General features: G+C 46.2%; 1 protein-coding gene across 4 annotated transcripts in view; it reads left to right on the top strand.

Moving 5' to 3' along the window:
* LOC142592606 (putative protein kinase C delta type homolog) overlaps positions 1-12,958 on the top strand; it is a 556,922-nt gene that overhangs the window by 155,323 nt on the left and 388,641 nt on the right. For all 4 annotated transcript variants that reach the window (XM_075704146.1, XM_075704147.1, XM_075704145.1 and 1 more), the window contains 2 exons: positions 9,223-9,482; positions 11,235-11,382. In XM_075704146.1, the coding sequence (XP_075560261.1) occupies positions 9,444-9,482; positions 11,235-11,382 (187 nt within the window). In that variant the 5' untranslated portion in view covers positions 9,223-9,443. The remainder of the gene's footprint in view (positions 1-9,222; positions 9,483-11,234; positions 11,383-12,958) is intronic.

The following is a 12,958-nucleotide window of genomic DNA, read 5'->3' as shown; positions in this document are numbered from 1 at the left end:
GTTTGTGACAAACACCCATGCAAGGTCACGTTGAACACCAACTGACCTCTCTCAGATTGAATTAAACGCTGAAGAATTTTAACACTCGCCATCAACATGACAACTAACTCTCGTCAGTGAACGCAAACAGCGCACGCTTACATCTATTCTCAATGTGCGTGAGACGCGCATTATTTTCTTTTGCACAAGTATATTTTCTGCAAGTCGTGTTCAAGTTCGGCATGCTATGACAGGCATAATTGCTGCGAGGCATCATTCTGTAAGGGTATCATAAGCGCGCTAATTACGCTTATTTGTCCTTATTCAGTCCTGCATGAAAGCGGCGATTCGTATGTTCAGGAGTTTCTGTAACTGCAGAGAAGCGCTGCATACTGCACTGAAACACCTTTCTTCATACATGTTAGACTCGGTGAGGCAGTGAAGAATTTCGCGACGTGCGTCCATACCAGAAGAGGTAATCAATATATTTTTGGTTCACTGATAATGAAAGCAAGAGATCAAACGTACGCACGCACTCGCACGCATGCGCGCGGATGCACTGCTTGAAGGTGGGGTCAATATCTTCGATTGCCGGAAGCTTATGCTTGAAATGTTGACGCACGTCTTAAAAACAACTCTTCTGTATATGAACGTGTTGGCAGGAGCGCGGCCTTGGCCAAGAGAAAATAATACAGTCCCATTCGTCCACAGGCACGTAGGCCCAGTGTGGCTTGACTCCGCTTTTTCTACGATGAAAAAGTCGCTGCCATCAACATGATCACCTATTGTTGTCTTTATCGTTATCATCCTCAGGTGTTTCATGACAGCTCCATTACAGGTGCGAAGCACCGAGTTGCAGGCCTTCAGCTGTACGCTGGCTCGTAGTTTCTAGTACATAGCATAAGGCAGAAGGCTTGCATCGGCGCCCGCGTCTACCTTGTGGTAAAACGGCGTGTTTCCCACTTGCGCTTCTACCATGCAATCAACCTCATGCTTCTTGTTTGACACGTCGAGGATCTCAGAGTCGCCGTCTTCGTGGCTACCATTTGTGACTTAATAAGCTCGCTCGTTGCTCTTACAGCGAGCCCCAAAATGATCTCGGCCGCCGAACTTCCTACAGGTGCGTCCCAATTCGGGGCAGCAACATGGGGCATGTGCGCGTCCGCATCGGCGACACTGGTACCCGTCCCGACTTTCGCGTTCAGGCCCGGCTCCCTGCACCGGGTCGATCTGCGGTTCTTGGTTCCAGATCTCTTTCCGTGCTGCAGTTACTTCCGCCGCTCTGCCTATTTTTTTCAGCTTCGTCTAATCTCAACGTGCTGTCCCGAAGTTTTTCTTGCGATTTTCCATTGGTTGTACCGCACACAATCTGGACTCGAATCATAGAATCCAACATTCTGGCAATATTGCACGACTGTGCAAGTCTTCTCACGTCTCCAATGAACTCTTCCGATTACTCGCCGTCCGCTTGGTCTCGTTGGCTTAATAGACTGAACGTATCGTTCCTGGAATTCATTTAGCGGGGCCTTGCAGTAGTGCTCAAATTTTTCTACGAAAGTCGCGTAATCTTTCTTGAACTAGTTCTCACTGAAGCTAAAGTGATTGCACACCTCTAAAGCTTCGTCGCCGGCCACGCTGAGCAGCAATGCAACTTTTGTCACGTCTGTCCGAGGCGATGCGTCGGATTCCGACGAGATTTGAACTTCTGTTTAAACAGCTGGTATACATATTGCTCATCTCACCCTCAAAGCATAGTCGGTCGGGTGGTTTCGAGAACTCTATGCCCCTCCTGTTCACCGGTAAGTCGTTTCCATTCCTTCAGACGTGCGTACGGCCTACTGACAATATGTTTCCTGTTTCGGGGTTTAGACGTGAATGACGCAGTCGAGGTATGGCCGACCGGTAGACGAATGCTCCGACAATGGCCCGCAGTTAAACAGCCGAGAGTTTGCGAAGTTCGCAAAAGACTACGATTTCAAGCATACAACGTCGAGCCCAAGGTTTCCTCTGTCTGATGGCCTGGCTCAGAAAGGAGGACACATAGTTAAACGAATTCTTCGAAAAACGAGGGAACGAAAAAAACTACCTTTGGATGGCTCTCCTCAGCTACAGGTCCAGCCTGCTGGAACACAGACGGTCCCCAGGCGAGCTGGTTCAAGTTCGGCAAGTGAGAATGCCGATACCGGACTTCAAGCAGGCTCCGCATACAACAGTCTGGAAACATCTGCAAGCGCATACGAAGCGTTGGAGCCTTCTGCCTTTAAGCAAATGGCAAGTAGTCCGAATTCAGGGAAACACATGGGGAAGAAAGGCTAAAGTCCTCAACATGATGCAGCCCCGATCCTACTTGGTCGCCAAAGAAAAGGGCAACGCTCTTCGCCTAAACCGCCAATACCTCTTGGCAACATCGAAACCGTTGTGCAACTCCAAAGACTCCTCGGATGAAGAGAGCGACAGCTGCGAGTCCCCCCCACCGACATGACCCAACCACGGACAGCCCAGCATTGGAGACGGAAATCCCATACCCCAGAAGGTGTGCTCGTAACCCACGACCGCCGCAGGGACTGGGTTACGAAGGCTACTGCGTTCAAGTGACATAAAGAGCAATATCGATGTTGTGTTATATTTCAAGGGCCCTATAACGCAAAACCATTCCACTATATTTTTATTCCAATCTCCTGACGTCGAATTTGCGTAACCGCCGTAGCAAGCATCGGGCGGTCACCCGCAGGCTTGTCTGAACAAAACAATCGAACGCTCTCCTCGTATATAGGTGGTAACTTTTGTTTGCTTGAAAAGCGAATAACATTGACCACGCTGAGTGGCTTGTCTTATCTAATTGGGTGAGAAGAGTCGAGGAGCAAGCTCAAGTGGAGAGGGTTTCGATGGGGCTGAGCCACTGCACTGAAAATCGATAACCGGATCAAGAGGGTGGTGCCGGCGTCTGCGATTGGTCCGATTTCTCTTACTTAGCTTGCGGTGGCGGGTCGAAAATCGCGGCGGGATGCAACGGAAGCTTAACAATGACGCTGAAACGGATCCTCAGCAAAGAGGATTTGGAAGAATGAGGTCGTAAACGTGCCGAAAGTGCTCGAAAACGTTACACGCCACGCAAAAAGCTTTATTATACGCAAATAAACCCATGCTCTCCGGCAGGTGCGAGTCGCCCGTGCCTGAGCGACCGGCGACAGCCATCTTTTATTCCTTTCGGAAAGGGGCATCCTGCGGCTATTTCGAAGAAAATTCAGTTTCGTTAGGCATATTAACGCGTGTTTAACGCGTACACGTCACTTTGACGCGGGGCATTGTGAGGTTTTGTGACGTCGCGTTACAGGCAGATGAAGTGGGTGCAGCCCGAAAATTTTTTACCGATAGCCGAGGGCTAATGGGGAAAAGGGGTCAATCAGAAATATTTTTGTTTGTTCGGTCAAATCATGCATAATCAGTGCGTACACGTCATATCAGATGGGGCGCTATCACGGTTTTCGTGACGTCGCTTGACAGACAGGTGAAGTAGGAGTGATCCAAAACACGTTTTTGACCAATCGTAGAGGGCTCATTGCAGAAATGGAATAGAAAAGTTTGGAATTGTTTTACGTTACAGCGCCCCAAGTCTTGTACGCTTTTCGCATTTTTCTTTTCGCCTCATGAAGAAAGGAGGATACATTGTGCACGCGTAGCGCACTGTCATTACCGCGCCCACTCTGCGGCATTCGCTCTCCTTACCACATTTCTGACCTCCCTCTTTCTCTGTGCCGCATGCGCCTCGAGTGCGTAGTTCACGTCTAAACCTCGAAACACTAAAGAGGCAATAATAATAGAATGAGACAAACTACAAATAACGGTCTTGGTTAAGGTCGGGCATGTGGCCGGAACATCCACTACATCGCTTCTCTATTTTATATATATATATATATATATATATATATATATATATATATATATATATATATATATATATATATATATATATATATTATGTGTCACGCCATGCCAGAAGTGAAGTGAGAGGTGCATAGTATATTTTACCAACCATGCAATATTCTTTCTTTAAGAATTTGTCGTAGCCAGTCGCTAAATTATTAAAAAGAAAAGTTACCAACCACTCAACTGTAGCGCACGGCTACCAAGGAAAGCCACAAGGGCGGATGCCAAGCTTTTCCCTTTCATGAACTTTCTTTCACCTCGCAGTCTTCCGCATGACTGATTTGCCGTAGCCATTTGGTCTTGTACTTGGATGTCGTGCTAATCAGCGGCCTATAAGGGATACCACGATATCACCACTGCCTCAAAGAGCGCCGACAATGGGCATAACGAGATGTAAATATAGAGACATGCGATAAGAGATGTATCCACTAATCTGGCTAAAATTTTGCGGCAGGATCGCATGTCATGGCCCAACTCGGTTTCTATAACACATGACAGTGCTTTGCTTGGTTTATTAAGAAAAACTCTGAATTCGTCTTCGTCTGCACCACTCGCAGTGATAGATTAATAAAACGTGGCGCCTATGTCAGCTCCGGCGTCTACAGCAGGGCAAAGCACAGCCTTCGAAATTGGTTTTTGACATTTGACATTATTTATTTCATCATAAATTTGTACATCAACATAAGCAAACAACTGTTGGGCCCATAGTCAAGGCTAGTGTGACCCGCCGTGGTTGCTCAGTGGCTATGGTGTTGGGCTGCTGAGCACGAGGTCGCGGGATCGAATCCCGGCCACGGCGGCCGCATTTCGATGGGGGCGAAATGCGAAAACACCCGTGTGCTTAGATTTAGGTGCACGTTAAAGAACCCCAGGTGGTCAAAATTTCCGGAGTCCTCCACTACGGCGTGCCTCATAATCAGAAAGTGGTTTTGGCACGTAAAACCCCAAATATTATTATTATTATTAGTCAAGGCTAGTGTGGGCCCGTGTGGTATACATGCGTTTGTGCTGCGGCGATCAGGACAGTGATGAACAAATGCGTATTGATTATACATAATTGTACAGGATGTTAGTTTCCGTTAGTTTCTCGGTGTTGAGCTTTCGAAAGGCACAGATGAACGGAAATACTGCAGATGTTTCTTCAAAAACCAGGCAATTGACAGTGCCAACTGCTAAGCTCAACAATTCACACAATAAAATGCCATCTTGCCACAAATTTCAGATAGCACAGAGCAGCGGTAAGCGCGGAACATTTGTTTCTAGGTTACAAAAAACGCGTCTCAATACAAGTGCACCAATGTAATCAAGCAGACTGTTAAGGATTTCGACACGCCTCGTGCGTGACCGCACAATCAATAGTGCAAATACAGAGCTCGAACTCGGGCGACGGCACACCCCTTGCGGTCGTTAAAGTGCGGTACTCGCATGTGCACAGAAGCTGTTGTCTGCCGCAAACTGATTGCAGCGCTACAGGCGTCACGTCTCGCCTACTCGCATGTTTTGATGTCATTTTCAGCCAAGTGTCAGATAATGGCGGCCGCTCCTACTGATGCCACGAGATTTCCTGAAGTACCCATTGCAGTTTTCGCTGAAAACCGAACAGACGAAGAGCAAAATCACCCAAATTGATACAGCAGTCACGCAGCCCGATCTATTAATAACGATGCCTTCACCGGCCCCTTTGTGTTAGGCACCTAAAATAAGATAATTTGGTTAAGTTAGTTGTTTCTGTGCAGAACCAGAGTTCAGTTTCTTTGCAGTCCCCTAGTTATCCCGAAATAGATCATGGATTGCACGGAATACGCTGGCAGTACGTTTGATCCTCTGCACCGTTCCCATCCTGTTTTTAGAATTTCTTGCATTTCTTCTTTTTTTTTCATTGCAGCGTGAAATTTCTCTGCTTTACATCGGCTTCCGGTAGAACTAAATGCGGGCTCCTAAAGACAAACTGCGAGAAACGTGATAAAATAAGATGTTCTGTAATCGGTGAGGCAGGCGAAAAGATTGGTCGCTTTCACACATCTCAGGAAAAAGTGCAAATTTGTAGATAACTTAGGCTCCCTTTTCAGAACTTTAACAGCATCCTAAATTTCTTTCTCGAGCACGTTGAAACAATATATAACGGAGGCAACGGGATCTTGCTAAGCCGAGTATTTGTTGAGAAAGATGCCGATGGGGCAAATCTTGCTTTGAAAAGCTCTTTTACTCGGAAATTCTTTCAGTGTTCACGTCGTTATGCAGCTCTAGTTGGCTTACCTAGGATTTAGAGTTCGTTGAACGTGCACTGGTGTGCACACAAGGAGTGCTTCCGCGTCTATGCGTCTGCGCGTGCTTGCTCCCGGAGCATGCCGTCGCTCAAATGCTAGGTGCAAGCAAAATATTGTGTCTCATTCCCCACTGAAGGGTTGAGCTAGATAAACAGTAGGCCGTTTCGTGGAGTGCGAACCCTGCCTTTCTCTCTTCTTTTTCGTTCTTCTTTTTTGTTTGTGTGCGCGGAGTGGCGGAGAGTGAGTGAGTGCTACATGCACCCAAGCACGCGAATTCTCTTCGCTGCGCCAGTTTCGAGTGTTCGCCCACGCGGATGCGTCAGAATGGAAGCAAATTCACGCTCGAAAAGAGCGGACATTGATACATGTTTGTTGCCTGCCAGCTCCATTTGATTTCCGGCTAACGGAGTGGCCCTCCTCGCTCGGAGTTGAAACGGAAGTCGAGGCGACAACTTTCGTAACGCATTACTGCCCACAGTGATTCGGCTGCACTGACTGTCAGGGCATGGTACAAGTGAAACAAACTAACCGCTTGCAAGTGAATGCGAATCGCTTCCATTCGAAATCTGTCTAAAAAAAAAAGTTGTAGTCGGCTTCACGGCTTAGTTGTGTGGAGGTTCGTTAAAAAGGGAGTATGCCATGCTTGACGTAACCTATGTTAGAGTACATGTGCGTTCTCGTATTGCTTCCGGAGTTTCGAAAGTGTTTTCACTTGCGTGTGTTTTCAATCCGTTTTACTTTCTTTTCTCCGCTGTGTTCGTGTTTGATTGCTACCAGTTACAGCGATTACATGTGCTCGTTTGCGACGGACGACGCTTTGAAGTTTCAGCGTCGTCACTTTGCACGCTTCTTACGCGCATTTACAAAGTGAAGCTTTTCTGTTTCATGCCACGACACAACATGAGAGAACGGAACCTCCAAAATTTTAAGTTTTCTGTCACCATGACTTAGTTTATATTTGTGGCTATAGTGTTAGGCTGCTGAGCACGAGGTCGCGGGATTAAATAGCGGCTACGGTGGCCGCATTTCGATGGGGGCGAAATGCGAAAACAACCGTGTACTTAGATTTAGGTGCATGTTAAAGAAACCCAGGTGGTCGAAATTTCCGGAGTCCTCCACTACGGCGTGCCTCATAATCAGAAAGTGGTTTTGGCACGTAAAACCCCGTAATTTAATTAGTTTACATTTTGTGAGAGGATAATGCCGAATTTATCAGAAGCGGCATATGCTGCAGATGCCTGATTGAAACGTTGTTTTGGGAATCCGATATACGCAGTGACTCCGCAAGTACACCCGTCGCATTGCTTGCATTTCCTTTTTATTTCATAACAGATGAGATATGCTTGTACTTTCCAACTGCCAACTTCCCATCTTCATCAGCGTGGCCACATCGGCACTGTGTACAACTAACGCGCCCCATTCATAGCAAAAATGACGCGTATACGGTGTGGCAAACAGCCCAAAGTGTAATAACGTTACATAATATGCGTGTCCTTTCCTGAAGTAAGGCATGTTCGTGTAGCCATCCTCCTGTTAGGTTAGTTCGGTCCTCCTATATTACTGTACGCTTTACTGGAACATCCAGCAGACGAATCCGTAAACAAGTGCTCCTAGGACGTAGTATGCCCGTTGAACAGAACCACCCCGCAACACTTGGAATGAAGAGGCGTTTACTGATAGAGGCCCAACTGGGCTGACATTCCTCTAGTCAGCTACTCATAACTCTGCGAACGGGAAAGGCAAAGAAAGGGGAGCACTATGGCGGACGATCACGACAAAGAAAAGAGGCAAAGGACAAAAAGCGCGAGACGTCATAGCCTAGAATCCAGGGGCCAACATCTCCAGAAGTGAAGTAAGGCCTCAATAACTTTAAAAATAGTTTCAAGTTGTAGGGACCGCCAAGAACACAATAGCAAAACAGCGAATGAGGATACTAACTTTTATTGGGCGAACTTGTGCCCACGAAACAAGCAACGCCCCAAGCACAACGATGGCGCTGAACACCGTCAGCTTCCTTCGAAAGCTGAACAGCGGGTCAAGCGCGTTGGCTTTTATGCAGCGCACGTGGAAGATTGCAGTATTGTCGCTTGTGCCCGCGTGGTTACCAAAACCTACTACACAATTCGCGTCATGTGTTCAATCTGATTCACAAAGGTCGGGGAGGACATTCACAACAGGTAGAATGAACGATAACATTCGCCTAAGTTCCAGATCATGCAGGCGCGTCTTGCGCTGAGCGATAAAATGAAGTAGTTAGCGGGTGAAATGCAGTCTCTGAGAAAATGATAAATAAGTACTCGTGTTAATAGATTTCCAGCAAGCCCAAGGTACCAATGTGAACGCCTCTGACGACGGTTTGCTGTCGAGACAAGCGAATGCATGAGTCAGTCTCTCTGCACTATATGTACTTTTCCATGCGCTCAGGGCTGTCCCATAGCAGATTCCTTATACATTCCAGCATATGGCGCAGCTCACAGTCGGGAGACGGAGGGCATCGCAATAAGTGCACGTAATGCCATGTAAGTGCTATTTCCCGCCCAAATTTTTGTTGCTAGTGTCAATGCCATGGAAACGCCAGAAAAGTCGTGAGCAATATGAGCGGGAACAGTGAAACTATTTGAAGCAGGAATTACACCGGATGTGTGCAAAAAAGAAGGGACGGCAAAAAAAAGGACATTTACACGCAACTGGACATGGCGCCCAGGCGTAGTTGATAGATTGAAGTTTTTTTTTTTTTAAGAAGGTAGCAGGAAATTGCCTACTCATGTTATCTGGGCTTGGTAGAAATGACGGGACGCCTGCATTTCGGGGAAGCCCATTAAGAGAGATGACAGTGCAGATGAATAGTCTTAAGAAATAGAGGTTTCAGGGCCTCAGCCTCAGTCCTTCTTGAGCAATCCTTGCAAAAGCTTGCGTACACCTACGCTTTATCCACGTGCGTCATAGTTTCAAACCGCAATATAGCTCAAACCTGTACTGTTTTCGACGTGTCTTACGTATTTTCTTACCCTGTCGTTCCTCCTCTCGCTCTTCCACCCAATTATCGCAGGTTCGGTGCTCTCCGGCAGTAGCCGAGAGGGGAGCGTCGGCAGCATCAGCAGCAGCGCCTCGAGCAGTCGCCGGTCGAGCGCTGCCAGCGTAGCGTCCCACTGTTCGGATGCCTCGGCTGCCGACAACGAGGAGGCCTCGGAGCACAGGGCGTCACAGCCGCTGAGGAACTGCGAACGACCCGGTTCGGGCCGAAACGAAACCGAGTTGCGAGGAGCAGCCATGACGGGGCTGGGTTTTGTTCGCGTCAAACTTCTTCAGGTGAGGAACCACGAAAGCGATGGATACGCTCGCTGCGTGTTTGTAAACAAAGCGACGCACTGCTGGCAAAAACGTAAACGCGAAAATAAAAAACACGGACGGTGGAGTTCACTCAGTTCTACACTATTCATCAAATTCAAATTTATCAAGTATATGTGCAAAATTTGGGCACCTCTGTCATCCTTGGTTCCCAGAAAATTTGTACCAGTCGAGTTTGCCACATTTGTTTTCTTCTTGAGTGAATGTACCGTTAAGTGCCTCAGCATTTTCCTGACTCTATACACCTTCTGCAGTTTCTCAACCGTTTAAGATTCCTGCATCTTCTGCCTGGACTCCGAAAACCTCGTCAAACCTTGAATTTCAGCAAGACGAATAGGAATTCAGTAAAAGCGCCCACATTTTAATCTATGTGAAGTGAAGCTTCAGTGAATCGGTTAAGAGAGAGAGAGACAAAAGGGGACTTAAGGCACGGAGGTTAGTCAGTGTAAGTACCGGTTGGCTACCCTGTTCTCCGGAAAGGGGTAAAAGGAATAAAAGTAGGAAGCAGAAGGAAAAGAAAAGAAAGAAAAATATTCACACAGTAACGCGATGCTACGTGCTACAACGCTGCTGAAGCTTTTAAGAACTTATGAATTGTGCCACCCTCTTTGAAGCGGTTAAGTGATGTACTAGAAATAATGCGATGCGTACAATTGTGTTCATTGTCATCCTAGCCTACGCGTAGTCTCATCCCACACTTTTTATGCACTGGACAGGTCACGAGTTTAACATCGCACAATGTGTATTCACTACGTCGTTCCCAAGCGAGGCCAAAATGGAAACACCAATTGACCACTAATCCCAATGACCATAAACTTAGTATTAAGCTAAACTCACTGGACAATGCTACCTGTGAAAATTTAAGCGCGATTGAGCCGGCAGTTCAGCACGAAGAGTCATGTATATAGATGGCGCTCCAGTTTCTGCAACACATAGCGGGTGCTACTTTTTCGTTTTTTAGGAGAACAATTACGGAAATACTGCTACGACTGTGCTTTAAGTATTCCGCGCCTGAAATTATCAATACTTCCGTAGCTAGAGCAATTTGCGTAGTTGAGGCGTTCAATGCACTTTTGCAGACACAACGACTACTTATCCAGCACCACTCGGGGCTATGAGTGGCGCTGGCTAAGACCCCTAGGGCTAGATCTAGCAACCATAAATACCCAAGGGAATGGTCGGTTCGATCACAGTCGCAGTAGCACAACTGGTAGTGTGACGCACGCGTAATGCGGAGGTTGTGAGTTCGGCTCCCACCGGTGACGCGTTATTATTTCATGCACTTTTATTTCCCTTTCTTTATTATTTTTCTACATTTCCGTTTCAGCTGAAGCTAATTGTCGCGGTGCTTTCGATGGCTCCATTGTCTGGTGGCTTTACATGGTCAGGATTAACGAAAATCGAGCCCCTACGTCCCCCTTCTTCTCTATTTATCTACTACACTTGTAGTACTAAACTACAAAGGTAACCCATACGGGTTTCACAGAATGAAAGCTCCGCAGTTAAAGAAAAATTCGTCCTGGTCCCTAGTGTACTTTCGTAGTACAAATCGCGTGGGTGACAATTTTCCCTTTCGCAACACACTGGGCTGAACCCAACAATTTCAGTTGACTTTCCTGTTTGTGATTTTGCTGTCTTCTCAAGGGGTGCGCTGATGTTGTGCTCGAATTTCTGGAATGCGCACTGGTCATTGACGCAGTGCTCTTCGTTCAGGTGGAGCTTTCATCCAACAACGGCCAGACGGGCGGACACGAACCTTCGGACCAGCAGGCGCCGACGCAGCAGCAGCCGACACCGGCGAGGCACGACATCGTCGACCCTTTCTGCGTCGTCAACCTCAAGGAGGCCGAGGAGATTCCGGGTACACGCAATTCATCCTATAGGTTACTACACAGCAGGCCTGTATTTCACGTGGTGTGACGTCACCTATACGGAACACTTGCGCTTACGATGCAAACCGCGCGTTGTTAATGGGACCTACCGTGGCGGCGCATTGGCCATGGCATTGTGCTGCTAAGCTCTAGGGCGCGGTTTCGGTTTCAGCCTTGAAGGCCACCTTTCGGTGGAGGCAAAACACCAAAATGCTTGCGTGCTTATGTTTAGGTGCAAGTCAAAGAACCCCAGGTGGCCCCCTACCAGAGACCGTCTGGTCCATAGGTCAATCAATCAATCAACCAATGAATAAATAAATAAATAAATCGATAGATTGCTGTTATTTCCTAAAACGCTTCACAGATTGAGGTACACAACAGGAGGTTCCGTATCAAAAACTGAATTGAGACCTCCTGTTCATGGTTAACATAAAAGTTACACTGGCAAGAACAGCAGCTGAATATGTACAATTACAAAAATCATAAATAATGATAAGCATATATAAATAAATCAAGATTTCAATAGACAACAATGTATAGGCAGTAAGTAATTTAGTGAAAGTAGATAGGACGCGCATAGAAGAGGAGGAAAAAAGAAACAAATTAAAAAAAGAAGTTAAGCAACATGTTCAAGTACATAAGACGGCAAGTCTAAAGTGAAAATCGGGTTTATACAATGCACTGTGTCAAATACATATGGCATAACAAAATTCTTCTGAATTCATGGCAATATATCTATAGGCTTTCTGCAGTTTTATGACAAATGGTAATGTATTCCATGGTGATATGGCTGCGAAGTGAATGGTCTGTTTGTCATAATTAGTACCTACATAATTAGTGCATAAATTTAATTTTAGTGGGATTATTGGTAAGTATATTCACTTTGCACCATTCAACAAAGTTATGACGATCCCTATTAAGCGTGGTTACTACTGTTTACGGACATTCGCCAGAATATTAAGTGTTATGTCATCGCAATATTGTATACACATAGAAGGTGAGAGGCAATTAGGTTGATCATTACTATAAAGGAAAAAGAGCAACGGGCCCAATGTAGGTCCTCGTGATACACCTAAATTAGTCAGTCATTCTGGCTTTAGAATAAGCATCGATACCACCGAAAAGGTGTTATCTGTCTCGTAAGTAGCTGCCAAATACTAGAAAAGGAGGACCTGCTATACCTATTGAATCTAGTTTAACATTAAGAATGTTGTAGTAAATATGGCCAAATGACCTTGAAAAGTCTACAAATAAGGATCCTGTGAATTTTCCGTCATCATTGGCTTTCCTTAATTGGTCAGTACGAGGTACTAGTGATAAGTCAGTGGCGTAACCGGAACAAAATCGAAATTTGTTAGGTGAAAGATTAATAAATTTGTTTAGGTATTTGATCAATCGTTTTTACAAATTTTTTTAGATCACCTTGCTAAAGAGGGTGACACAAAGATTGGCCTATACAGTAATGAGGGATTGCCTTTCTTAAAACTGCCGCAACCTTGCCACGTTTAAGCTCACGAGAAAAGGCGCCTGTTTTAAACATCAGGTTAATAATTTCGGACAGAACAA

This window comes from Dermacentor variabilis, chromosome 9 (genome assembly GCF_050947875.1).
Source record: "Dermacentor variabilis isolate Ectoservices chromosome 9, ASM5094787v1, whole genome shotgun sequence".
NCBI lineage: Eukaryota > Metazoa > Arthropoda > Arachnida > Ixodida > Ixodidae > Dermacentor > Dermacentor variabilis.
The sequence above is the reverse complement of the archived record's forward strand: the minus strand, read 5'-3'. Positions and strand labels throughout refer to the sequence as shown.